Source organism: Vanessa cardui, chromosome 8, assembly GCF_905220365.1.
Source record: "Vanessa cardui chromosome 8, ilVanCard2.1, whole genome shotgun sequence".
Lineage (NCBI taxonomy): Eukaryota > Metazoa > Arthropoda > Insecta > Lepidoptera > Nymphalidae > Vanessa > Vanessa cardui.
In genome coordinates, this window is record NC_061130.1 from 13,081,763 (window position 1) to 13,109,168 (window position 27,406).

The following is a 27,406-nucleotide window of genomic DNA, read 5'->3' on the forward strand; positions in this document are numbered from 1 at the left end:
GGTATTAAGTGTAGTTCAACCTTCAGATAAACAGTTTCTCTTGAAGTTAACGCAAGCTACAAACAATAAAACAAAATGGAATACCATGAAATTATACATAAGGTAGATTTTTGTATACAGAAAAAATAAAAATGTATAAATAAAAATCAGATATGTTTATTTCTTTCTTGATAACATATATAAGTAAAATAAATATTCTAAATAAATCCTTTAACTTCTTTTATACCACCTAGTTTAAAATTGATAAAAAATGTTGCCTGTTGTATAAACATTATTTTGCAACAATGAAAAAAATTAAGGTATCATAAAATTTATAGTTATTTATTTCGAAATAATCATATACATGAAAAAAAATTGATTTAATTAATAAGAATGGAATGGAAAAACATAATTATAAACTTGATCTTATTACACTATATACATTTTTTTGTTATTATATATATTACTTATCTAAAGAATATTCTGGCACTTGTTAGACTGTAATACAAAAGCTTATATTCCTCTTCAAGTGTTTTGATCTTCTTTTCTGTGAGTGCCAACGCCTGTTGCAATTGCACAGAACCTTTTGTCTTTTGCTCGTGAATTATTTCTTTTTCACTTTTAATATGATTCCACACCGAATCAAACCAATGAAGAGCTTCGAAGTTTGAATCCTAAAAGAAATAATAACTAATAAATTGATCCACTAACTCTATGGTATTTTTGCTTAGAATATTTATGGTTATGCCACATTTCAGGGTCTAACTACCTGAGATAAAAGTTTTTTAATGTATGTACAAGTTAGTTAAAATTTATGTGTATATTGTTTCAATATTATTTATAAAACGGTGAAAAGCAATGATTAAAATAAAGGTTATTGTTTATATTGACTTACCTGATCCAACAATTTAAGAATATAAGCTATACCCATAGCAAAGCCATCATCGGTAAAAGAAGCACCGACCTTGTTCTTCTTCGACATTTTATCTTTTGATAAAATCATGTGTTCCACAAAATTTAATGTCAAGGGAGGAACAATGATGAAGAAATTTTTGAGATGCACATTCTTTGGATTCCTAAAAACAGGAGCGAATACTTCGACGAGTAATTTGAAATATTCAGTTCCTTGAATAAAGTTTGTTATTAAACCGTCTATGTTTTCGTCCAGATTTCCCGCTGCTACTATCGATTTATCACTGAGTGCATTTTCCTGACACAATTCTTTGTACTTTTTTACCTCCAGATCAGGCAGGAAAGCCGTTGCATCACAGCAACAATGTCTTCCACCGGAGCGAATCATGCGCACATATCCCATTGCATTACCGATTTGAGTGATCAGATCTCTAAATAGATCCAAATAACTTTGTCCATCCTCTGCAACTCCCAGAACTTTAATACCTTTGTTAAATTTTTCTGCGTTTTTGTAGAAATACACATGTTCATTAGTTCCTTTAAAATTCCGCAAATCTTTAATAAGGCGTGATTTTATTTGCTCGTCATACATGAACTGAGAAAACGTAAAGAATTTATTTTTCAGAAATTGGTATGTAAAATTAACAGTGGTGTTCATAACGCCAGTGCCATGAGTTCTTATTGAGTTTGCAATGTGCCTTATGTTTATTGAGTTTAAATGTTTATTGTTGCTACTTTTTTCAATAAAAATTTGATTATTAAGGTTATATTGGTACTTGGCGACAAATATATGAATGTTGCGCATTATTTCTAAGACATCCAAGCCCTGTTCCAAGGTTTGCGTTGGAAGATTGTCATGTATAGTTGATATGTTGAATTTTAGTTTCGCCATTTGACGCATTTCACCGTACGTCTTCCAATCTGATAACACAACTGTTGTTAAATTGTAAAAGGTTTTCGAAAGATATTGTTCCACAGAATGGACCACAGACATATTTGTATTGTGGAAACGAAGAATGTCTAAAAGTAAGAGATTCTTCTTAATCATGTCCAGCGTTAACGGATTTACGGCATCCAATTGTAAATGAGAATGGATATGTAGACGTAGATTCGTTTCTATAGATTGGCTTATATTTCTAAGAATGGATTCCTCAAGTATGTCCTTTATTCTTTTTTTAAAATCCAAAGCCTTGGTTTCTTCAAATTGTTTATCCGTTCCTTCTAGGAAAACGACACAATCTTCTAGAGCCATTAAAAAGTATTTTATCTTAATAGCATCTAATTGCATACTGAAATTCTGTTCCAAGTATATAGGAATTATATTTTGATGCCAGAACATCCAAGAGCAGTTGCAATATTTGTTTATACTCTTAGTAAAATTTGATAATGTTTGTATTTTTTCAAGTAACAAACCTAGCTTGATGTAACTATCATCTACAAAAGTAGTTTCAGGCACAAAACTAAGAGCAATATTAGTAGCCATGTTGCGATCTAAAGTTGCCGCCCCTTTTATGGCCTGCTCTGCAATTACAATGCAAGTGAGCTCATCCAATCTTTTAACAGCATATTTTTTATCACTCATCAATGTCTTTTTCAATTCGAGTATTGAAGATACTGCTTGAAATATCAGATGCTGGATTATCATACTGATAGAATTTATAATTTGATTATAATTTCTGCTGATAGCATTATACATACTTTTCAGAATGTCCATAATCTCAAACAATGACATTAATATGTTTTTCGACAATGCCATGCCAAGAGATAGATGCAGATTGATAAAAGATAAGATTGAGTAGTTTATACTGGAAGCAATATCAAGTCCATCTAAAATTGTTTTTGCATGAAGGCTCATTTCAGCAGCACTCAGTTTATTGTTACTAGAAAATAATTCTTCAACTTTCAATATCCACTGTGTGCTTACATTTTGAAGAACCATAATATCTTTAGTTAGAGATATCTTTTTGGCGCTCATGTAAGACTGTCGTGTTTTGAGCATAATTTGTGATAATTTATTGTAATTACCACATAGTGAAGGGACATACCGTTGAAGAAACTGTTCTGGAAACCAAACAGCAGTTCCAACCACAAAAATACTGTGTCCCTATAAACAATAAAAAAACAATTAATTATTATTTAGAAAATCATTTCTTTATAACAACCATATTGTCACATACCTTTGTGTTTAATTCCATCAAACTCTTAAATGTTTTTTTGTCGTTAATTCCAAACAAATGTGAATTAAAGGCAAATAGCACATTAATTTTGATGTATTTGTACATATTGTCAGCATTAGGCTTGTCCTGTGCAAGTTTATCCAGGTTAAGCATAGCTTGTTTTATGTACTTTGTAAATTCAGCTGATACAAGCGAACAGTTTTTTGTAATCAATTCTTTTTTCCTCAAAAGTAATATATTATTAAGAGTGGACTGCACAATGTCATCATTCATTAATTTCGATGTGATATTGTTAACAGCTCCTGTCAAAGCCTTAAGTTGATCTTCGTCCGAGTCAATATTGTCACTGGCATTTTTTAAACTTTTGCAGAATTTATTCCAATTCGATGCTAACATACATCTTGATATTAGCAGTTCAATTATCACCAGAATTGTCAAAATCTCTCCAATTTTATTTATCAGAAAATGCCATTGAATTCCATCTATAAAGTACAGAATTATAGTTAAGAATAATATATATTTATGAATCTAAGTATTTTTAGCTACTAATTCCTTCATGCATTTTTTACTTGGAGTATTTATATAATGAATTTTAAATAATTAACTGAAGTTATTATATTACCCAATAAAAACGTAAAAACTTACTTAGATTTATAACAGTTCCATTAAAAATAGCAAACATTTGATTGCATAAATTAGTTAGGATTTCATTGCAGCGATTAACAAATAAGTTTAACAAGCATATTGAATCCATTTGTGAGGAAATATCATTCGGGCAGTATTCATCGTATATAGATAAAAACTGAAAATGCCTGTGAAAGAGGGTATATATTTGTTATAAACCAAATAATTATATGGTTGATATTTTCAAGAAATGTTATGTTACACACCGTTCATAGGCTTCATGTTTTAATTCATTTACTTCAACACAAAGCGACGACAACACACTTAAGATTTTAGTTATGACTGTATTGTCTGAGGCAACTAGATCTATAGTTGTAATAAGCTCATTTGATTCCATAACAACTTGTATTGGAGAAAATGTTTTATTTTCTTCTTTAGTTTGGACATTGAGTATGGATGTGTAGTCCTGATGTTGTTTTTTGAAGAATTCTCCATAACTTTTCAAAATATATGCTCCAGCCTCTTTTTCCATATCACTTTTCATGACAACAATTTCTTAAACATTTAAAACTATTTCTGCGCTAAAACAAATTGAATGTTGTTTTTTTAAAACTATTTTTCCCCATAAGTTGCACCGATATTTGAATCGTTCTTTAATAATTAATAATAATATGAATTTATTATTTATCTGCAAATGCAGTCGACTTGTTATTGTTAATAATCGACATTGACTTATGTCAAATTTTAAACTTATGTTTAAAATTATTTTTCACCATAGCGAAGTATATAGAAATGGATCGAATGTATTTTACGAAAACAAAGCTGAAAGTGATATATAAAATTTGTTCAAATTCGAGTAAGACTAAGTAAAGTAGTTTATTTTACCACCTACAATCGTTATAATAACACCCAATTAAATAATTAGCTTGATTGTATTTCATCTAAAAATTAAAATATTTGAAGATAACAATATTCTTATTTTATTTACTAAATTATTCAAAGACTACAACATTATACTGGATCTTACTAAATTTAAAATAATCTGTGACAAAAACTGACAAATGTCAGTTATATATTTGACATATTTGACGAGTTGACGGTAATTTCTAAATCAGAATAAACCTTAAATGGAGCCAAATCTTAAGTTGAACCTAAAAGAATTAAACATAATAATTCTTTCATAGCAGATTTATCACTGCCGTGCGTTGTTTACTAGATAGATGTTAATGTATTGATAGTTCGATACCGAAAGCAATAATTTTTAAAAAGAAGTCAACAACTTATTTAAATATTGTTTTCTTATAAGTGATTTAACGAACGTTTCCAAATATTGTGTTTTTTTTTTAATATCAGATATAATCAAATTTTCTAAAAATGGATCAAATGCTACCAAGTCCTTACAACATACCGGGTATTGGTACCCCATTACACCAACCTGAAGAAGATCAACAAATTTTGCCAAATGCTATGCAGCAACAACATCAACAACAACAACAGCAACAGCAGCAACAACAACAGCATTCATTGGTATCCTTAGGCTCCTCACCTTTAGTTGGATTTGGTTCCTCCATAATGGGTACTCCACAAAGGACCATGCACACTTATGCTCCAACGGCCAGCTATGCAACGCCTCAACAGATGATGCAGCCACAAACACCGGTATTTTCTTAATAACATTCTTTTATTACCAAATTCCTTATATTCTTTTATTTCCAAAGTTAGTATTTATTATATATTTTATATGTTTTAGCAAAATTTAATGTCACCAATGATAACTGGAGGTAGTATAGCAGGGCAACCTATATTAAGTCAGGCAAGCCCAGCACCCATGACCCCTATGACTCCACACTCAGCAGACCCTGGAATATTACCACAATTACAGTAAGCAATTAACTGATAATTTTATATGTTATAATTATTAACTCATTTAATGTGTAAGGTAGTGTTTTCAAACTAAGAGAACAAATATTTATATAATAGCACAATGTCTAAAATAGAAAGATATTTTTTTCCTTAATTTTAAATTGCAATTGACCTGCTATAAAACAATATATATACACTTAAAAATAAAATTATTTTTATATATCAAGCAATATTATTTTGTAAAAATTAAAGGAGTTCCACATAACTCAATATAGCTTGCTTAAAAAGGTTTACATATATTATAAAGCTGAGACTTGTGTGTATAGCCACATATTAAATAATTTTTTTTCTAATAATTCAGCTATATTTATATGCCTGTTGACAGATCAAAATTTAAATAGGATATTTTGTTTTCAGAAATATTGTTTCCACAGTGAACCTAAACTGTAAATTAGATTTGAAAAAAATTGCTCTTCATGCACGTAACGCCGAATACAATCCAAAACGGTTTGCTGCTGTAATTATGAGAATCCGTGAACCGAGGACTACAGCTCTTATATTCTCTTCTGGAAAAATGGTCTGCACTGGAGCTAAAAGTGAAGAAGATTCCCGTTTGGCTGCTAGGAAATATGCCAGAATTATTCAAAAACTTGGTTTCACAGTAAGTTAATTATTGTGTTTATTTTATTAGATATATTATGTTAACACTTAGACAACTCAAAATCTCTTATAAGTTTAGCAGATTTGTTAATTTATACATAGCTTTCTAATTCAGATATAACTGTAGCAGATTCCATTAGCAGGAGGAGAGAACACATAAAAGTTGAGATCTATCTATTTATAAATTATAGAGATAAGAGGGCATAGTTACACTTACTTAACCATGACAGTAATATTTTGTATATATATTCCTATTTAATTGTGTGTTGTTAAATAATGAATGTGGCTGGATAGTCATATTTTCCGACTAATCTATATTTTAATATTTAAAAATATGTGTATATGTGTGAATATATACCCATATGCCATATATATGTGTGTCTTTTTCATTGCAGGCAAAATTCTTGGACTTCAAAATACAAAATATGGTGGGCAGTTGTGATGTTAAGTTCCCTATTCGTCTTGAAGGTTTAGTACTGACTCATGGACAATTCAGTTCTTATGAACCTGAACTATTTCCTGGACTTATATACCGAATGGTTAAACCTAGAATAGTATTACTTATTTTTGTCTCTGGCAAAGTAGTGTTAACAGGAGCAAAAGTGCGTCAAGAAATATATGAAGCCTTTGATAATATCTATCCAATATTAAAAAGTTTTAAAAAACAATAGTTAATATAATATTAAGGTTATTTTTGTAAGCTGTTCTTATTTATAAAAAAAAACACTTAATAGTTGTTTTATTTCCTTAATTTTAAATTTCATCATTATGCATTAATATATCTTAATACCTTATAATCATGAAAACCTATTTAAGAGCAAATTATCTTAATATTTCAGTTTGCTAGCTTGAAACATGTATAGGTAATTTTGTTACTTATGCAACTGATGGCCAAATTAAATCGCCATTTAATTTTTATTATATCGCATACAGACACGTAACAATGCATATTAAGATGTGTATAAATTTTAAATGTAAATATTCAAAATAATAAATGTAAATATCAAATAAAAGTAATCTTTCATTGTAAAATCAATAAAAATAATTAATAAGATTATTATTCCAAGCCCGGAAATTGATATATATACTTTTATTTGACTTTTTACCATTTTGATAAATTATGAAAATATTGCATAATTAAGGATAAAATGTAGAGGACTTCCACCATGCAACTGTTAAAATGTAAACGCATTTATTTTGGAAGCTTCTGTATTTATTTACTAGATTATTGGCAGCTGTTTATTGTCATACGTCAACAGTCATCTGTCATATTATGTCAAAAAAAATTATAACACAGTTGCGTTATTTTTTTCTCAACATTAAAAATCAACAAAGTAGCAAAATTACGTGCCCATGGTATAATATAAGATTTTTCTTAGTTTCTCTTATTTTATTAAATATGGCTTGGAGGAGTCACGGAATAAACAATGCAGATATGGTTCGGAACCTTAGAGGTAAATCAATAATATTATTATTCTGAAATATTAATTAGTCCGGTATAATTATGGGTATTTTTCTAACCAAAATATCGTTAGTGTGTATAGTTGCTTAATATAATCGTGTAGTTTTTTTTTACTACATTATATTAATTTATATAATATTTTAGATTCAATTTAATACTTTTTATTTTGCAGCAAACGGAATTATAAAGTCTGATATAGTTGCGAATGCTATGGTTGCTGTAGACCGGAAGAACTATTGTCCGCATGCTCCTTACCACGATTCACCACAGTCCATTGGATACTCGGCCACCATCAGTGCACCACATATGGTGCTGTGCTTTTTAATATTCATTTTTATTACTTAAAAAACTACACTCACTATCCATATTATACTTTTTTTATTAAAGATTAATAATGAAACTATCCTGTATTGTTTAATCATGAAGTTTGGGAATGTAACAAAGTAAAATAAGTAATGTAGAAGAACCAAGAATTAAACAATTGGCTCACTAATCTCAATTTTATTTGAGCATATAGAGAGTGTTTTAATGAAGTGAGGTACTAAATATAAGCATTTATTTATTATTGTGATTAAAAACAGTCTATAAATAATTTTAAGCACTAAAAATTATTTACCACATACTTTACCTTTCAAAACTTTTCATAATTATAATTGTTTTTATGTATAATTTATAGATAATTATTGCTTTATATGATTGTCTTATGCTTTGTCATTTTGTTTGTTATATCAATCTATATGATTTTAAAATCATAAAATCCATTAAATGATATAATCAATGAATATAATGATTACTGCAAAAAAATCTATAGTAGTAGTTTAAAATTAATTATCCCTTCATAACATACATTTGTAATAAATTCATTTGTAGTAAAGGGTATGAGATGATCTGGCAATATCTATGTAGTGCTCTAAATATTGAAATTACCAAATCTTTTTTTGGTTTATATATCAATTATTTTTTTTATAGTTAATTACTTTGCTTTATGTTATATAGATAACTATTTAAAACTATTGTTATTGTGTTAAAGTATTAAATTATTTCTTTTCTTAGCATGCCCATGCATTGGAAAGATTAAGAAAACAACTTATACCTGGTGAAAAAGCATTGGATGTTGGATCAGGATCTGGTTATTTGACTGCATGCATGGCCTTCATGGTTGGAGAAGCAGGAAAAGTTATCGGCATTGAACATATTCCCGAATTAGTCACGATGGCAACTAAAAATATTGAACGTGATAGCCCTCATTTATTCACATCAGAAAGAGTGAAACTTATTGGTATGATCAAATCTTATAATAATATTTCAATGAATAATATTTGTTTCGGTTTTCTGCCAAAAATTTCTTATAGGCAGACCAAAGTTTTATAGTTATTAATGTTTATATTTGTCTTATGTCTCAGACAGGATATAAAGTTGTTTGTTTTGTACTCTTACTCTTTCCACCATATTGGGTTGTTGTCTCATTGATGATGATCACAAAATTGGCTAGATTCTTTTATGATTAAAAGATTTCATAATATATTGAGAACTTAGACAGTTTAGTAACTATAATTTTTATTTATTTTTCTTATACAAAAATTACCTAAGCCACAATATAATTAATTTTATGTTACATTTGCATGGTTTGTATGTTATAGTTGGTGATGGTCGTTTGGGCTATCCTGATGAAGCTCCCTATAATGCTATTCATGTTGGAGCTGCCGCCCCTACTCTTCCGCAAGCAGTAAGTTAATGCAGTGTCATGATATTAAATTATAGATTGTTACTGTAGAAATATGGATATACATTTATTTATTTTAAGAACTTATTTATATACAAATAGAAAATGATGAATATCATTGATTTCCATCAAATCATGATCACTTGGATTGGTAGCAAGATTGCTGATGCTCTGATCAAAAATTGAAAAAAAACAAAGGCCTTATAGGCAAGGTGTTATACTTTTACGGTGTGACTTAAGAGTCGAGATGGCCCAGTGGTTAGAACGCGTGCATCTTAACCGATGATTGCAGGTTCAAAACCAGGCAAGCACAACTGACTCATGTGCTTAATTTGTCTTTATATATCGCCTCGTGCTCAGCGGTGAAGGAAAACATCGTGAGGAAACCTGCATGTGACATATTTCATAGAAATTCTGCCACATGTGTATTCCACCAACCCGCATTGGAACAGCGTGGTGGAATATGTTCCATACCTTCTCCTCAAACGGAGAGGAGGCCTTTAGCCCAGCAGTGGGAATTTAAAGGCTGTTGTTGTTGTTGATGTTATACTTTTAATAAAGGTTTTTGCACTATTACACTGTCCAAGTGTAGTTGAACTGCAAATTGAACAGATACATAATTTGGAATAAAAAACGATTTGATAATATGTCCACTACAGCTTTTCCTATGGGCGGCTCCGGCTCTAAACGCGGTTTCCCTCATATTATACGGGGAAAGCGGCAACAAGTCAACGCATATAGTGTCCATTTCAGGGTCAATTATCTTCATTCATCAGGCCTCCTGCTATCATCATGACAAGCACGGCTTTATTAATATTACATACAATAATAAATTAAATTTTTATATATGGTGTTGATTTTTTATTTTATAATTCAATATTTTGTTTTGTACAGCTAGTTGACCAGTTGAAACCCGGTGGTCGCCTGGTGGTGCCCGTGGGTCCTGAAGGGGGTGAACAGCATCTTACTCAAGTAATTATGTTTACGTTATTTTAAATATATTTATTTCAATTATTATGCACTGGTTTAATATTTCTTATTTCTTTTATTTATTTAGTGTGAAATACGTGATATGATTTGCGCTTTAATTATTATTCATTTAACTCTTAAACTGCTAGAGGAGATGAAAAGATATACACATAAGATATAAAATGTCATATCCACATTATGTAATACTAATAAAGTTGCAAGAAGTATCTCATCTATTAAACAAATATTTATCATATTGTGAATTCATTACTTATAATCTTGTCATGTGTTATTCAGGTGGATAAAGCTCTCGACGGCACCACGACTGTGAAAAAGCTCATGAGCGTGATTTACGTGCCCCTTATCGATAAGAATCATCAACTCCGTGAGTGACCCTACCTTACATTAGTGTTGATCTTGTCAACAATCTCAGTGGTTATTGCAATCACTTACTTCGCTTCCTAAACGATCCCTGTGATGATACTCTTCTTTGAGACAAATTTTGCGCTTGTATATATTTGAATTATATTATATCGCTCTTAATCGTTCAGTATTGTTCTTATATACATAAGCACTTGCATATAGGGTTGCCAGGTCCTCAGACGCAAAAGCCGGACAGAGCTGTGAGTTTGTCTTGACATTTGGGTAATGTCAATGTAATGGGTTTTAAAAAACAAAAGCAAAATCAAGCTAATATTTCTTTATTATAAATCAGTCTCTAACTCTCTTAATCATCAGTCGTTATATTATAACAAAACAAAAATTATTTGATGATGAAATTGAAAAATCCTGCCTAAATCCTAACAGGCCGGATGCCGCTTATTTTGGTCGGACAAGCAATCAAAAATCCTACGTATGTCCTGCTTTATCCTAACACCTGGCAACCCTACTTGCATATTGTCTTGCACAAAATTAGAGCAATGAATAGAATAATTATATATATCGTTATAATTGAGAGAATTAGCAATGTTAAGGGTACATTGTCTGTGTTCTAGGTCCTTGGCGCTAGGTTGCCTTGCATGTTTTAAATAAGACTCCAAATAAAGTCGTTGGATTTTATATTATAAATTATTAAATAAAATTGACATAATTATATTTATTAATTGCGATGACACTTATTTCATTCTAAAATTCTTATGGTATGTACAAAAGCAATAAATAATTGTAAAAATATATTATGTTTTTTATTTCAAATTTTTGAATTTCTCGAACTTTTTCTTCCCGAAGGGTTTCGCTTTGTCAGTCTCCGTCGTTTTCGGTTTGACGTGTAGAATGGAATACAGAGTTGCCGCTTCATTTTTGTTTTCCATTATTTCTGCTAGTTGGTCCTAGAATATAATTAAAAGTTTGCATTATATATAATATAACAACCGCTTTTAAAATCGAAGTAAACAAAAACAACAACAGTCTGTAAATTTCCAATGCTGGGCTAAAGGCCTCCTCTCTGTTTGAGGAGAAGGTTTGGAACATATTCCACCACGCTGTTCCAATGCGGGTTGGTGGAATACACATGTGGCAGAATTTGTATGAAATTTGTCACATGCAGGTTTCCTCACGATGTTTTCCTTCACCGTTGAGCACGAGATGAATTATAAAGATAAATTAAGCACATGAATCAGCGGTGCCTGCCTGGGTTTGAACCCGCAATCATCGGTTAAGATGCACGCGTTCTAACCACTGAGCCATCTCGACTCAAAAATCGAAGTAAAAATGACAACAAATATTTTTTTTATGGAATAGGTTGGCGGGCGAGCATAAGGGTCACCTGATGGTAAGTGGTCACAATCACCCATAGACAATGACACTGTAATATTAACTATTCCTTACATCGTCAATGTGCTACCAACCTTGGGAACTAAGATGTTATGTCCCTTGTGCCTGTAGTTACACTGGCTCACTCGCCCTTTAAACCGGAACACAACAATACTGCGTACTGTTGTTTTACCTACCCAGGCGGGCTTGCACAAAGCCTTACCACTAAGATAGAAAAGGACTCGTAAGAAAAAAAGAAAAGATTTTTTTGAAAATTATTGTCGGTAGTTTATCAGTAACTTTACCTGCGTTAAGGTTATGAGGTGATCCAAAGAGACTCCTCTGTTCATAACTCTAGTGATGTTCTTGGACGTAATGCCGGGCAGCTTTTGTACGAAGTCGTGCACGCGTATGTTACATCTCTCATAATTCATATCATCGGCTGTATTGTCTCCGCTCAGAGCCAGCGCCTCTTCTACGTTCGGATTTTTTCTACCTTGCTGGAAAATTAATTGACATAATATATATTTTTTTTTGGCATATGGGCCACCTGATGGTAAATGGTCACCACCACCCATAGACAATGACGCTGTAAGAAATATTAACTATTCCTTACATCGTCAATGTGCCACGAACCTTGGGAACTAAGATGTTATGTGCGTTGTGCCTGTAGTTACACTGGCTCACTCGCCCTTCAAACCGGAACACATCAATACTACCCAGGCGGGCTTGCACAAAGCTCTACCACCAAGTAATCGATGTGTCTGTCAGTAACAAAATCTGTGTAAATTCTTCTGAACGAAACTATCATCCTTGAAATACTATGAAAAAATTTTCGGAGAAATTTTAGGTAAACCCTTTCGTAAAAATAGAGTGATGTTAAACATTGGTATCCTTTTCTTTGGATGGTTGAAACAATAAGAGTACCTTAATGATGTTTATCAAACCACCAGCTTGACAATATTTATTAAAGGTTTTTTGAGACCAAATTAATTGTTAAAATAATATTATCTAACTATGGTACATTTTTTATGTAATTGCTAGGCCGGTTTTTGGGCCGTCTGGTGGAAAATGGTCACCACTGATATTGGTACGGTAAGAAATTTCAATAATCATTGATTACCATGTCAAATAACTAATACTTAGTATATCTTATTCGCGTTAGAATTCATGTTGAGTGGTCAGCTTGTACATAGCCTTATTACTTAATAAACATTAGCGACATGATAGCATATACAGATATAATACATATCGTTCAGTCTACAAGGGTATGGGAACTTACTTTGAGTTCATAAAACAATTCCGCTGTAGCGTAAGGACTTGGTGACCAAACGAGCTTCAGCCTCGGAAAGTGTATTGTAAGCAGCTGAAGCTTCTGCTGGATATCGGCGCCGGATAAATCGGTTGAAACGACAAAATTACCCTGAAAACGAAGATGTATAATGTCTACAAACTGACCATGGTGACGATCTCATTACAAATGCAGAGTTATGAGAGGTAAAGCTAGCATCGGATAATGCAATGAAATGAAAATAAAACCGATTACTGCCGATTTACACAACCAATAGAAATAGCTCACTGTCGCGCCATTTATAGCCATTCGTCGCTTTAGATGCGCTATAGATTCTCGCGTCAGAAAAAGCAAGTGCATGTAAATCGACGTGTCAAATTGACGAATATATTAAGTCATATGATATTACAAGTTATTACGTTTGTGCAAAGATCATATTCGCATGAGAAATAAATATTGACAATTTGGGATGACGCAAAAACTTTTTATCAGCCCAACTTGAGGGCTTGAACTCAAAACCTTAAGGTCATATATCAAGGCTCTACACCAAGGAGGCAGAAGGCATACCTGTAAATGAAAGGGCTTGTTCTGGTCGAATTCAATGAGCAAGATGGGCCGGCTATAGTTGCGGCACATGTGCGTGCACTGCGCGAACAGGCGGCCCGAGTTGAGCGAACCGATGAGGTCCGACAGAGACTTGCGCTCCACGCAGATGTCGGGCGTCAGGATGTAGTCGCCTATCTGCAACACCAGACTATAATCAAAAATCAAAATAATAAAAAAACAAATCTAATAAAACATTTGTGTCCACATGTTTTTATTTGTGATTTTTACGTAATATTTTTATTTTATCTTTAAATTAATATGTAAACTTTTTAATTGTGCACTGTTTATAGGTTAGTAAATGTTATGTACACTTGTCATTGACGTACATATCTGATGTATTAATATAGTCACTTTAACTGTAAATGTTCAATATGTATGTTGTAAGTGTGCTTGTTGTAAATAAATAAATAAATAAATTTTATAATATGTGCTTTGTAGCTATTAGAAAAAAAATATTATCAGTATTATTAATATTAAACTTTGTTAAATTGAAAGATAATACACGAATGTTAAATGTTCCAGTACTGTTTAAAATGGCGTGGTGTGTCGTTAATCAGTTTTATTTAAATCAAAATCAAAATAAACTTTATTCAAGTAGGCTTTTACAAGCAATTTTGAATCGTCATTTTACAATTAAGTGAAGCTACCACCGGTTCGGAATGTAGATTCTACCGAGAAAAACCGGCAAGAAACTCAGTAGTTACTCTCTTTCAACATTTAAAAAATGCAAAGTCATGGTAGTTAATTACAATTATTTATATTGTTTCCCATATGCTTATCTATTCATCAAAGTCAAGTTTTATACGATCGGTTTAGTAATAAAATTAGGTCAATCAATTGGGGAATTAGAAGATCTGATATCTGTAATAAACATAGTGGGCATAGTGTAACTACTGAGTTTCTAGCCTGTTCTCCTCGTTTGAATCTAGAATCCGAACTGGTGGTAACTTTAAATTCAACAGTTTACACTGTTCAAAAAAAGAAGAATGTTTTGATTCTAGAAAGTTGTAGCCTATGGTAATGGCATGAGGAGCAAACTTAGATATTTTTATTTTCAATGCATGTAAATAGGAAACATGCAAATATTATATTTATGAAAATTTTGCTATTAATATGTTAAAAAACTATAAAAGAAGGGCCACTGTTGTTTTTTAATAATAATTACGAATTAAAGTAACTTGAAACGGAACGTATTTGAAAACACTAATTAGCGTTCAGTGACGTCACTCCTGTTATAAGTACTTATTTGAGGCTATAGTTGTAAAAAAGGTGAACATTGAAACGAAAATTAGTTGTATATTTCGAATAAAAATGGAAGTTGGGTTTGTCAAAACAGACTCCAGATTCCTCTTTTCAGCTTGAAATCACCTCTTTTTTAGTTTTGTGTCAGAAGCTCCACACAAAAACCATTTATTTGAAAACTTTGTTGAAGTAGGTGAACACATTGGCACAAAACATACGTCAATACGGCTTTTTTCGGAGCATCGAGTAGTCGTTCTCGTAAAAGTATCTCAAAAGTCGAGAAAAAATGCATAAATATGAAAGCCAGTGAGGACAAGTATGATCAATGGGCCAGTGACAGACAGGAGTGACGTCATACGAAATATAAATCCGTTTTCGCGCGAAAATTTAAATTGACATTTTCTAAACGCATTTTTTGGAGTAAATTAGAGTGTTTTGGATTTTTAATATACTTATTGTCTATCCTATATGGAGTTCTTTAAAATAAACACAAAGAAAAAATATTGCATCTTCTCTATTCACTAAAGTTCTATTAATCTATAATATTCATCAATGATTTTTTAAGTATGACTTTATAATGAATAATGAAGAATTTGTAATTGAATTATACTATATATAATATTAGTTTAGAACGATAAATAATATTAATTGAATACTAAGTTTTACATTTATGGTCGAAAAACTAGAATTATGGACTAATTATCTGGTAATATGGTTTCTTACGGATATGGTCACTGGTTCAATATTGATTCCGTTCTTATGTAGTAAGGCAGGGAGATCGGAACGGAATTCTCTCATATCGACGATAACGACCGGTTTCTCTTTCGTGACTTGAGTTTGTCCGCCTGGAAATAAATATATTAGATTTAATTTGTTGGATGTTTATTCGAGTCACAACTGGTACTTCTTTAACTAGCAGAGAAGATTAGGCAGGCTCTATGTGTGGCATAAATTCCTATTTTCTTTTTCCTCTCCTGAGAATATTAAGAGATTATAGTTAGGTTAAAGGGATGCCCACGCGTTGTCGTAAGCATCGAATGTTAGGTGACATATGTATAGAGATCTCTTTAACTCCTCAGACGAGCTCAGATGAATGTGCTTGTTACATTTACATGATCAGAAACGAGACGACATTCGCCCTACTTTGACTCCTCACGAGGAGTTTCTTTTGGCAGTTAATGATTGTTATAATTTAACTCTCAGAAAGCAATTGAGTGCACACGTAAATCGCCGACATGTCGGCAGGTGTACGAGATGGCTTGCAAGTCCGCATCCCGCCCGCACCTAGCAGCCTGTTTTTCAGTAGTTATGGATCTCGTTGTAGGAAAGTGTGATACAAACCTGCTTTCCTCGTATCCTTGTGAATGACTTCTTCTTCCACGTTCATATTAAAATATTCATCAGTTTTGCCGTCTTGATATGATGGTATAACCATTACCTAAAACCCATCAAATTTTATGTTTTTTTCGATCGATCTATAATCACTATAATAATAATAATAATAAGTTTATTTCGCTTAATAAATATTCAATTTACATTATGGTGCTGAGAACTCCTAGTAAGTATAATAATACCTGTATCAGGAGTTCTTTATAGTGATTAATTGAAATAAACAATAGAAAAAAAAAGAAATAAAAAGGTATTACAAAACTATTACTAGACTTAAATACTATATGTACATAAGTGAATGGGTATGTGCTTGAGTGTGTGCGGGCGCGCGTGTTTGTGTCTGTGTCTGTGTGTGTGTGTATGTGTATGTGAGTAGGCTTAAGTACGGAGTATTTACTTACACTCTTGGCCTGTATGAGCAGCTCGGAGTGTGTGCGCGCGCGTGTTTGTGTGAGTGTGTGTGTGTGTGTGTGTATGTGAGAGTGTGTGTGTGAGTAGGCTTAACTACGGAGTATTTACTTACACTCTTGGTCTGTATGAGCAGCTCGGAGTGTGTGCGCGCGCGTGTTTGTGTGTGTGTGTGTGTGTGTATGTGAGAGTGTGTGTGTGAGTAGGCTTAACTACGGAGTATTTACTTACACTCTTGGTCTGTATGAGCAGCTTGGAGTGTGTGCGCGCGCGTGTTTGTGTGTGTGTGTGTGTATGTGAGAGTGTGTGTGTGAGTAGGCTTAAGTACGGAGTATTTACTTACACTCTTGGCCTGTATGAGCAGCTCGAAGGCCTGCTTCTCGCGTCGCAGGGCCGTGAGGTAGGCCTGCTCCTCGACGGTGTGGTCGTGTACCAGGAAGTAGACCCTGAGGCGCGGCTCGGCCTGCGGCCTCCGGCACTCGTGGCGCTCCAGCTGGCGGACGGCGGCCACGTCGCTGTGGAACAGAACCGCGTACTGCGGCCGCAGGCTCTCCAGCGTTTCGCTGAGCGACATGTAGTTGCCGTTCTGCTTGAACGTCTGAATGCAGATTATTGGCTTGTCTGTCTCTATTTGAGTTAAATCCAAGGTCTCTACCTGAAACACATACGACTCGTTATCAAAATCAAAATAAACTAAACTAAAGCACTTTTGAATTCAACAACAACAACAACAACAGCCTGTAAATTCCCACTGCTGGGCTAAAGGCCTCCTCTCCCTTTGAGGAGAAGGTTTGGAACATATTCCACCACGCTGTTCCAATGCGGGTTGGTGGAATGCACATGTGGCAGAATTTCTATGAAATTTGTCACATGCAGGTTTCCTCACGATGTTTTCCTTCACCGCTGAGCACGAGATGAATTATAAAGACAAATTAAGCACATGAAACAGCGGTGCTTGCCTGGGTTTGAACCCGCAATCATCGATTAAGATGCGCGCGTTTCTAACCACTGGGCCATCTCGACTTTTGAATTGTCATTTAATAATTATGTGAAGCTACCACCGGTTCGGAAAGTAGATTCTACCGAGAACAACCGGCAAGAAACTCAGTAGTTACTCTTTTTCAACATTTAAAAAATACAATCATATTACTTAAATATATATGTGCATGTAATGTATCCTGCCTGGAAATCAACAGGTATTAATTCCAAGCTTTTTTATCATCTACAAAATCTTAAGAATCCCTAGCTCTAAGATTATAAAGAGACCGGATCGCTCTCTTATGTAAAATAAAGACAGATAAATGTGAAAGTAATGTCTATGTGTCACTTTTTCACAACCAAACTGCTGAACCGATTTTAATGAAATTTGATATGAAGTAAACTTGAACACCAAGAATGGACATAGGCTGCTTTTATTGCCTAACACATCACAACTAACACCCTAAAACACGAGCGAAGCTGGGGGCGATTACTAGTTTAAAGTATAACTTTAATCTTATTATATAATAGGCTATTTGACTGGTTTTTAAAATCCATTTTATATTATTTAGTAGAGGTTAAGGGTTAAGGGATAGTAAAAGTTGATTTTTTTATTTCTAGTACATATTTGCCGAAAAATATCATATTGAAAGTTCCATATTTAAATAACGCGCGAAAACGATACTTGGACAATATGGCACTGCTATTGGGTCGGTGACGTCACTTTCTTGTATTTTAATCTGTGGTACATATAGTAGAAAAGCAAGGTTTACAAGAAAGTGACTTCATCATAAGCCCAGCAAATCAGGAGCGTTTTGTGTCACGTGACAAACGTTTGAAAAAATGTATTTTTATTTATTGATTTTTGAATAAATTAAGTATTATTTTCAAGTTTCGTTAGTAAATAACCATTTTTAAACTCATAATATACACTGATTACAATAATTCACGATTTAATTTTCGCATTGTGAAATAGCCTATTGACAAATAAAAATTTTAGTAAAAAAGTTATAAAAATGTAATTCCAGCATTTGTTCTGATTTCTTATACAATACTCATCTTAATGACAAAGATTTTAGTATAATAAATTCAATTGTTACAATTATTAATGTGTTGTAATTCTTTACATATTTTTAATATAAGACTGTTAGCATTTATAATTAATAAAAGTTACCTGGGACAGCGGTTCAAATATGCTCTCATTAGCTGCTTTTGATCCCGAATTGTCTTTGGTAGCCGTTTGAGTCAGAGTCAGGACATAGCTGGACTTGTTCATTTCCTCTGCATTCGCTTCTTCATCTAACTCATTTTTAATTTCCTTATCTTTATTTTCAGTTTTCATTTGTGTCTTATTATTTATTTTCTTATATTTAGCAGCCATTGATGTTATTGTTAAATCTCTTCGGAATGCGGTATAAAAGAGGTATTTACTTTCACCCATGGTGAGGTAATTGTTTAGCTGATAACAGGACTTATTGTCTTGGCAGAGTATGAGTATTTTTGTTCTAGATAGCGACTCATTCTTTTCCTTTACATCTTTGGGTATCTCATCCGTTAGCAATTCACTCAGGCATTTCCACTTTGGTGACGATTCAGGATTGAATTCTATAATTTAACATCGACTATGTACAATAATCTACCGAAAGAAATATTTAACGAAAAATCTTTTTCGAAATTTAAAGCTAAATTAAAAACATACTGGCAAACTTTATAATAATATTTTGAATGTTTGTATAAATAAGGTCACCATTAACTATATATATGTTTATTATTATGTTACTAGTTTAAGTTACCTATGTAAGTGAACTTTGTTCTTAATGGGAAATAAATAATCTCTAAATCTATTATTAAAAATTTCCGCCACAACTATACCCCAGGCTGTATAAATTCAAATATAATCTATACATGTGTCTAATAAAATTGGAGTGTCTGTTTGTAACATTAAAACGGCTGGACGATTTTGACGGGACTTTCACTGGCAGATAACTGATATAATAAGGAGTAACTTAGGCTACAATAATATTATAAGTCACAGCTAGTTCAACATATAAATATTATACTTTATTATTAATTGTCAAAATCATACCACTCGAAATAAACACCTCAGACCACAGTAAAACCGGTGAAAGAAAGTTTGTTTTCGTGTTCAAAAAGGTAATAAATATTTATTTTTTAAAAAGGACTGGCTATTGAAGCCTATAAATAAAAAAAAATGTTTCGAAAAAAGCTATGGCACATCCCATTTCTTGTTCCCAAACTTACCAAACAAGAGAAACAGTAACATTTCTTTGTAAAAAATCCTAAAGAAAATTCTACATGTATATATATTAGGGTTGTTGAGGAAGTGATTATGAGGAAGAGGAGGAGGAAGAGGATTTGTTGAACGCAAATTTAGAGGATGCGGATGAGGATGAGGATATTTTTCGTGAAAGAGGATGCGGATGAGGAAGCGGATGAGGAAGCGGTAGAGAAAGCGGATTAGGAAAATAGGAACTTATAAATACTAGCGGACCAAACCGAAAAGCCGTTATTTTGTCTGTATATAACATACATACACTAAAAAATATTGAACTATTCTCAAAACACACAATAAAGAATCATCAAAATCGGTCCATCAGTTATGAATGAGTTCAATAACATACACAATACAAGCACACAAAAAAGATGAGTGAATAGTACAATTTATTTTAGGAATTCAAAAGATATATATAGTATATAATAAGAATGCAGTCTTTATATCTTTATTAATTACTTAAGTCAAATATTTTATTAATTAAAATAAAGGAATTGAATACTAATAAATAATGATAATTAATTATAGCGAGGTTATGTTTTATAAAAAATAATTTGGTCGCTGTTTCCCCTGACAACCGGCTTCTTAGCTCATCATATCCAGTATTGCTAAAACGTCGTTCCCTGGGCATACTTGATAGAGGAGAAGATAAGTATTGCCGTACAGCTCCTTAAAGCTCCCAAATATTTCGGATCAATTTTTCACCATAAAAGACTGTGTTCATGCATATTAATTAGTTTTTCTTTAATGTCGTTATTTAAAAGTAGCTTTAGTACCACAGACCTCTCTTCTATTGGTAAACGGGGAAGCGGTGGTTGTAGGGCAGAATGTGTCTACTACAGCTCCAGATTCCTCATAAATTGCTCTTAAATTTTGAGGAAGCGATAGCGGAAGAGGATTTTTAATTTTTTATTTATGAGGATGCGGTATCGGTTGAGGAACCCAAAATATTGAGGAACTTTCGCATTATGAGGAAGCGGAAGAGGAATCCTCAGCAACCCTAATATATATGCAGGATAGGGTTTTATTTATTGAATTAGGAAACTGACAAATCAAAAGTTATTATTGTTGTTTACCATTGTTATTGTTGTACACCCTCGCTTTGGCCAGCCTAAACAGCTGTTCCGCCGAGTCAAGGAGTATCCATCCAGAATTGACTTTAGCGTATTCGGGTGTCCTATATTTGCTTACCAATGCGTAAAATGAAACTGAATCGTCGTGTATTAAGTTTCTGCATTAAAGAAAATATTTATTTACTTAACTATATCAATAGCAACATTATTAATCTTAAATTACAAGGCATATGAGAATACAAGACAATACAACAAGTATGATGATAGTGATAACGATGATGATGATGATGGTAGTGATGAAGATAGTAATTATGGTGATGATAGTTTTGCGATTGTGATGATGATAGTAATTACGGTATTGATGATAGTAACGATGATGATTATGATGACGATGACACTCTTGATGGTGATGATGATGACGGCGTTCTTGATGGTGGGGATGATGATTGTATATTTGATGGTGATGATAATAAAGACGGTCTTGATGGTGGTCATGATAGTGATAATGGTTATGGTGATGTTGAGTGGTAGTACGTTCAGTGATAGTTTTGTGAGAATACTAAAGTATTTGTTATAACTTTGAATTAATTATAGTAATATTTTCAATGCTACTTACATGATCATCGTCCTTAAAACCTTTAAATCTTGTATGTATTCCTTTGTCCTTGTGCTGAGTTGGTGCCACACGCAATCCAATTGTGATTGAAGAATTTTATGGAATTTCTTTGTGATACAATTTTCGGTCGTTATTTCCTGAAATTAAGGAAAAAATATGTAGATAGGAATGCCAGTATATAGGCTAGGCTGACTAGGTTTTGGCTAAAAATAATATGAGATAATTTCGTTTTTATTTTTATTGTAATCGTAACATACTTGTGCTAATAAAGACATGTTAGACAAATATTTCATGCATGTATAGGAATCAATGAGCGCAGTTTCTAAATATTTAATTGCTTTTGAGTGATTTTTGTTGAAAAAAAACATTTTGTAAATGTGTATTATTACAACTTTTAAGTTTTTCTTTCAGTTGCCGCATATAATTTACTTAGAAATTTTAATAGTTAGTAGTGGTAGTTTTATTTAAGGCGATTGACAAGGATCGAATATCAGACTACCCACGAATAATCCGTAGATTCCTTCCACAGGAACACTTGCGATCATTAGTAGGTAGTTCTTCCAAATGGTAGACCAGACATCATTCATTCATCAGATCATTTTTCTTGAAAGCATACGCAGTCAGTGTGAGAGTTACAGCTATTTATTTCCTAGTTCTTTGGTAAAGTTAACTGCCCCATAAAAGATTGAAACGAAAACTACTGATACAATTTTGTTTCTCAATATTATACTACCTTATGAGGTAGCAGTAAAAGTCATAGACACACTACAAGGTAGTATCAGTCAAGGCCCAGTGGTAGAACGCCTGCATCTAAACCGATGATTGCGGGTTCAAACCCAGGCAAGCACCGCTGTTTCATGTGCTTAATTTATCTTTATAATTCATCTCGTGCTCAGCGGTGAAGGAAAACATCGTGAGGAAACCTGCACGTGACAAATTTCATAGAAATTCTGCCACATGTGCATTCCGCATTAGAACAGCGTGGTGGAATATGTTCCAAACCTTCTCCTCAAAGAGAGAGGAGGCCTTTAGCCCAGCAGTGGGAATTTACAGGCTGTTGTTGTTGTTGTAATACTCACTTGCATGTCCAGTGTTCGATTAATACTTTTCAATTGCTTAACTGTGTAGTTCATGATATCAAGCAAACAAGTTTGAATTAGACCCATATTCGTGGTCAGTGAAACGTGTAATTCTATAACTTCTGCCTGCCTGCTCTTAAGACTTTTTATCACGGTACTGTGGAATCTGAAATGAGGATATAATATTTTTTCTTTACTGTTTGTTTAAAGAAATTAATAATGCTTTTCTAAGTAACTATAGATCGCGTCAGGTAAAAAGAACGCTGAAAGAAAACGGAGACGGTGTGCTTGCGCAGGTACACTCGAGCGAGAAAGTAGGCACATTGTTTATTTTTGAAGTAGCCTCGCACGCGGCTTTAAAATTGAATCTTGATAGGCACACCGATAAATATATAATACAGAATATCATTAAATATAAATAAAAACATGATTCAGTATAGAATATTTAATCAAATTATAAAAAATTAAAGAAATGTTGAAACTCCTTTCATTAAGTCGTCGGAGCTGACGTGAAAACCTGACCATTTCATTATCGTCATCGACGCTGTAGTCACTTGAGCTATCATCGTCATTTGAGTCTGAATCATCATCCCCTACGCTAATTATAAATGTTTCTGTCATCATGTCGACCACATGATCGCTTGTACAATAATGGGCCTCTATTTCCTTTACCTTGGTGCATAATTTCCCCCATCCTATTGCACCCATTGTATTAACTTTTTCACTAACCAGGTCAGTTATCTGTGTAAGGTTCCAACTTACATTTTTGCTGGCGACATATCCTTTTATTTAGGACCAGGCCATTTCTATAGGATTTTGGGCCGGATGATATGGGGGTAAGAGAAGTACAGAATGGCCTGCTTCGTTTAATATGGCATCGATATAAAATTTCTTAAATTGCTCTTTGTATTTTTTTATTAAATTGTACAACTCCGGCTTAATGGCAAGGATTCTTCAAATACAATTGCTTTTTGACGGAGCCAGCTTTGCATGTCCGATTTCCTTGTATAGTACGTTGGTGTGGCATCGAGTTCTTTGGTACGATGCATTGTCGACTACCACGATTAAATGAGGTGGTAAATTCGGATCATCTTAGTACGGAACCGCTCGTGATTCTCCGAATTCATGTTGTCGTTGTAGTCCCCGCTTTTTGTACCGGCTTTGAACGCAAGCAAAGCGTTCAGTACAAAACCTGCCTCACCACCCGCGTGCACTCTGAACAAACGGCTACCTGTAGATAGAGGTATTTTCATGCCTTTGGTGGGACCGTGTGGCCAAGAATGATGAGACGCATGAGAACGATTGGCATATGTTTCATCAGTGTAAATTATAGTTCTTCTTTCCTCTCTATTATTTTTTTATCTTCCTCTTCCATATTCAAACCTCTGAAATCGAATTTGTGGAAATTGCTCATTTAAAATTTTTCTGTTCTTTTTCACTTAAATGCAATTGTTTTTTATTTTTCGACTTGCTGCAGATTCTTGAAAATGTAGGTCATCCTGTAACTTCCTTCGCAACTTCCCTATGGTAGGCAATTCTTTGTCAGTGACGTGGAAATTGTGAATAATTCTTTTTGCAACACCCTAGTCAACTCATACCACCGAATAGATCGATAAATAATCTAGTGCGCAGATTGCCAGCGCTCTTTTTACATGACGTGAGCTATACAGACTGTTTGCGGAGGTCATTGCTTGTCATTTACAATTTTTAGATTCGAGACTCGTAAAAGTTCTTAGAAGTGACCCCGTTTTATTACAATGATGGATGTTTTCTATCATTTCAAGTTTTTGTATGATTCTGAACAGTTTCAATACATACAGACTAATGTTCTTATAGAAAAACTTTTATACTACTTCAATAGCAGAAAATAAGCAAACTAAATTCCTATTAAAATTCAACGAAAAAAATGAAATGTCGGAATTGGCTCACAGCGAGGTAAAAACACAAGTCGAATGTAGTTAAAACACATGAAAGTGACGATAAAACCTGATGTTTGTTATCGTAGCTTATATTTGCTTGATATATGCAGATTTTAACATAGACCTTACCTTAAATACCAAACACTTGCTATGATGCTTGATGGATTCGAACCCAAGCTTTGGTGATGATTCATCTTTTCTATCAGCAAAGTAATATATCTTTTGATTTTTTAGGAAAAAAATATTATTTGTATTACCTGGTGCTAAAGACCAATAAAAAATGTAAACCAAATTTCACCAGTTGCCAAAGCTGGCAAAGCTTACTTAACTTTTTTTTATAATTGTTAAAACATTACACAACAAAAGTGCCCAACATTGTTAGCCAACATTGGTTTATTGTTTCTATTTGGATCATCAAAAGCAATGGTTATTGATGTTTACTTTTTTATCACCAAGCCAGAACTTATTTATTACCTTGGCCACAGAAACAGTTCCGTTACAAAGAGAGCTCTCATAACTTTCTCAACCTGATGATATCCAAAAGTAAATGAAATTGGTGAATTTGAAAATGCTTTAATAAATCCAGTCTGAAATATAAAAAAAAAAAAACCATTACACAAAAATACTTAATTAAAATACATTGACATATTGCATCGTAATCATAATTTTATTATTTGCTATTATTTTTATTTTTATAATTACTTTTAGTCATGATAACTAATATAAAAATGGCAATTTTTGTGTTAACAAAGAAAGTGTCAGCTAATGTTTGATCTTGTTCAGCAATGTCTTAATAAAAATTGTTATAATGTTGTTCGTTGGTAAAGTTATTTAAGTGGATAACTGTGATTATAATTCCATGTTAGCGACTCAGTCACTTAGACATAGTGTCAAATTCTTATGTTTTGAACTTTCTTACTTATTGTCTTTTCTGACATCAAGAGAGTGTATTTTATTTTTTATAGTATTTAGTAAAATGTATACCTTATTTTTTTGCCGATAAAGTCTTAAAACGAAAGCCTCTTGACATGATTCCAGTACAGTGTGAGCTCTTAATACAATTATACCAGTAATACTCGTTACTGGAACACGATTTTTCAACAAGTCAACAACTAAAATTCTTGTCGACACAAAGTATATACCACCTTCTAAGTATGCTTTTTCCCTGAAAAAGATTTAGAATTTTAAATTAAAAATGTTTATTAATATTTCATAAATAGATTAACATTATAAAAATTACTCTTAATTACCTCTCATTTCCAATAGTAGGTAAAACTGTTAAATTAAACTTTTCAGAAAAATATTTTTCCTCATACTCACTACTGTTTATTACTAAAACTAAATTCGCAGGGTCATTATGTATCCATAATAAGTTTGCGACGATGTCATTATAAGTGAGACCTCTGAAAATATTTGGGAATTAAATGATGAAAATTTTAACTCAACGCATCCATTCTTTCCATATTCATAACTCACTTTGCAATTATTAAAAGTGCATCCTTTTCGAACATATCCATAAGGATTTGTTTTTCATAGGGAAGCAGAGGGTATTTCGTTTCTATATTTTGATCTACATCACTTTGTTCGGTACTCTCCATTTTAATTGTATTCAAAGGGCACGGCCTGAGTTTAATTATTATTTTATAAGACCTTTTCAAAGTATGTACATTTAAAAAAAAAAATTAATGTGATTGACGGTTAATGTAAAAATGCCTATTTGCATTTTCTATAATCCATTTCAAAATCTAATGACAAGATTGACAAGAGGAGTAAAGATAAATAAACAACATCTGAGAATTGACGTTGAATTGACATTCACAAGCGATATAATTGGTCGAGACCTTGAATAGGTAGTCTAATATTCATTCATACTAATATTATGTAATTATAAAGAAGCATAATTTTGTTTGTATGTTGAAAATTATATGAATGATAAGATTCGAAAAAAAAATAGGGCTTGAGTTTTATAATATATAATTTGCCGTTTTAATAAATTGCACACCCTGGAAGCCAAGAAGGATCGTTAATTCATTAAAGTGTGGAAGGAATTGCGAAAGAATACATAAAAACATTATTATTGGTGTTAAAGCGCGATAAAAACTGAGATAATGTTCGGTGCAATTTTTCACTCGTTCGGATCCATATCTAATAAACATTGCATTACCTTTTATTTATCTACTAGCTGTGCCCGCGACTTTGTACGCGTTTGAATTTAACAAAAAATAATTTTTATAGTCTAAGTTATTCCTTATCATATCAGTTATCTGCCTGTGAAAGTCCCGTCAAAATCGTTCCAGTTAGTAGTAATAAAGGGCTATTTTAATGTTACAAACAGACACTCCAATTTTATTATATGCAAAGATAATGTTTTTATGGATAGTGCGAACGTCA

The 27,406-nt window shown here is 32.7% G+C and overlaps 4 protein-coding genes across 4 annotated transcripts; 2 read left to right on the plus strand and 2 right to left on the minus strand.

The window, feature by feature from the left end:
• Window positions 1-340: 340 nt before the first annotated feature.
• Window positions 341-4,390, minus strand: LOC124532117 (WASH complex subunit 4). The gene is made up of 5 exons (XM_047106820.1): window positions 3,959-4,390; window positions 3,714-3,880; window positions 3,069-3,550; window positions 875-2,995; window positions 341-653 (listed from the first exon to the last, which is right to left on the minus strand). The coding sequence occupies exons 1-5, from the start codon at window positions 4,234-4,236 to the stop codon at window positions 447-449; spliced, it is 3,255 nt and encodes a 1,084-aa protein (XP_046962776.1). The 5' UTR covers window positions 4,237-4,390; the 3' UTR covers window positions 341-446.
• Window positions 4,391-4,769: 379 nt separating this feature from the next.
• Window positions 4,770-6,926, plus strand: LOC124532120 (TATA-box-binding protein). Its single transcript, XM_047106822.1, has 4 exons — window positions 4,770-5,351; window positions 5,443-5,573; window positions 5,973-6,216; window positions 6,611-6,926. Exons 1-4 carry the CDS (start codon window positions 5,067-5,069, stop codon window positions 6,884-6,886), a joined length of 936 nt encoding a protein of 311 aa, XP_046962778.1. The 5' UTR covers window positions 4,770-5,066; the 3' UTR covers window positions 6,887-6,926.
• Window positions 6,927-7,461: 535 nt separating this feature from the next.
• LOC124531718 (protein-L-isoaspartate(D-aspartate) O-methyltransferase) lies at window positions 7,462-11,542 on the plus strand. Its single transcript, XM_047106230.1, has 7 exons — window positions 7,462-7,669; window positions 7,850-7,986; window positions 8,731-8,956; window positions 9,318-9,403; window positions 10,295-10,372; window positions 10,667-10,754; window positions 11,365-11,542. Exons 1-7 carry the CDS (start codon window positions 7,489-7,491, stop codon window positions 11,376-11,378), a joined length of 810 nt encoding a protein of 269 aa, XP_046962186.1. The 5' UTR covers window positions 7,462-7,488; the 3' UTR covers window positions 11,379-11,542.
• Window positions 11,411-26,758, minus strand: LOC124531719 (DNA repair endonuclease XPF). Its single transcript, XM_047106231.1, has 15 exons — window positions 26,492-26,758; window positions 26,266-26,418; window positions 26,000-26,180; window positions 25,490-25,602; window positions 23,097-23,262; window positions 22,018-22,154; window positions 21,405-21,559; window positions 19,210-19,640; window positions 17,401-17,712; window positions 16,602-16,698; window positions 15,984-16,105; window positions 13,980-14,153; window positions 13,404-13,544; window positions 12,427-12,621; window positions 11,411-11,697 (listed from the first exon to the last, which is right to left on the minus strand). Exons 1-15 carry the CDS (start codon window positions 26,611-26,613, stop codon window positions 11,554-11,556), a joined length of 2,643 nt encoding a protein of 880 aa, XP_046962187.1. The 5' UTR covers window positions 26,614-26,758; the 3' UTR covers window positions 11,411-11,553.
• Between the last annotated feature and the right edge of the window lie 648 nt (window positions 26,759-27,406).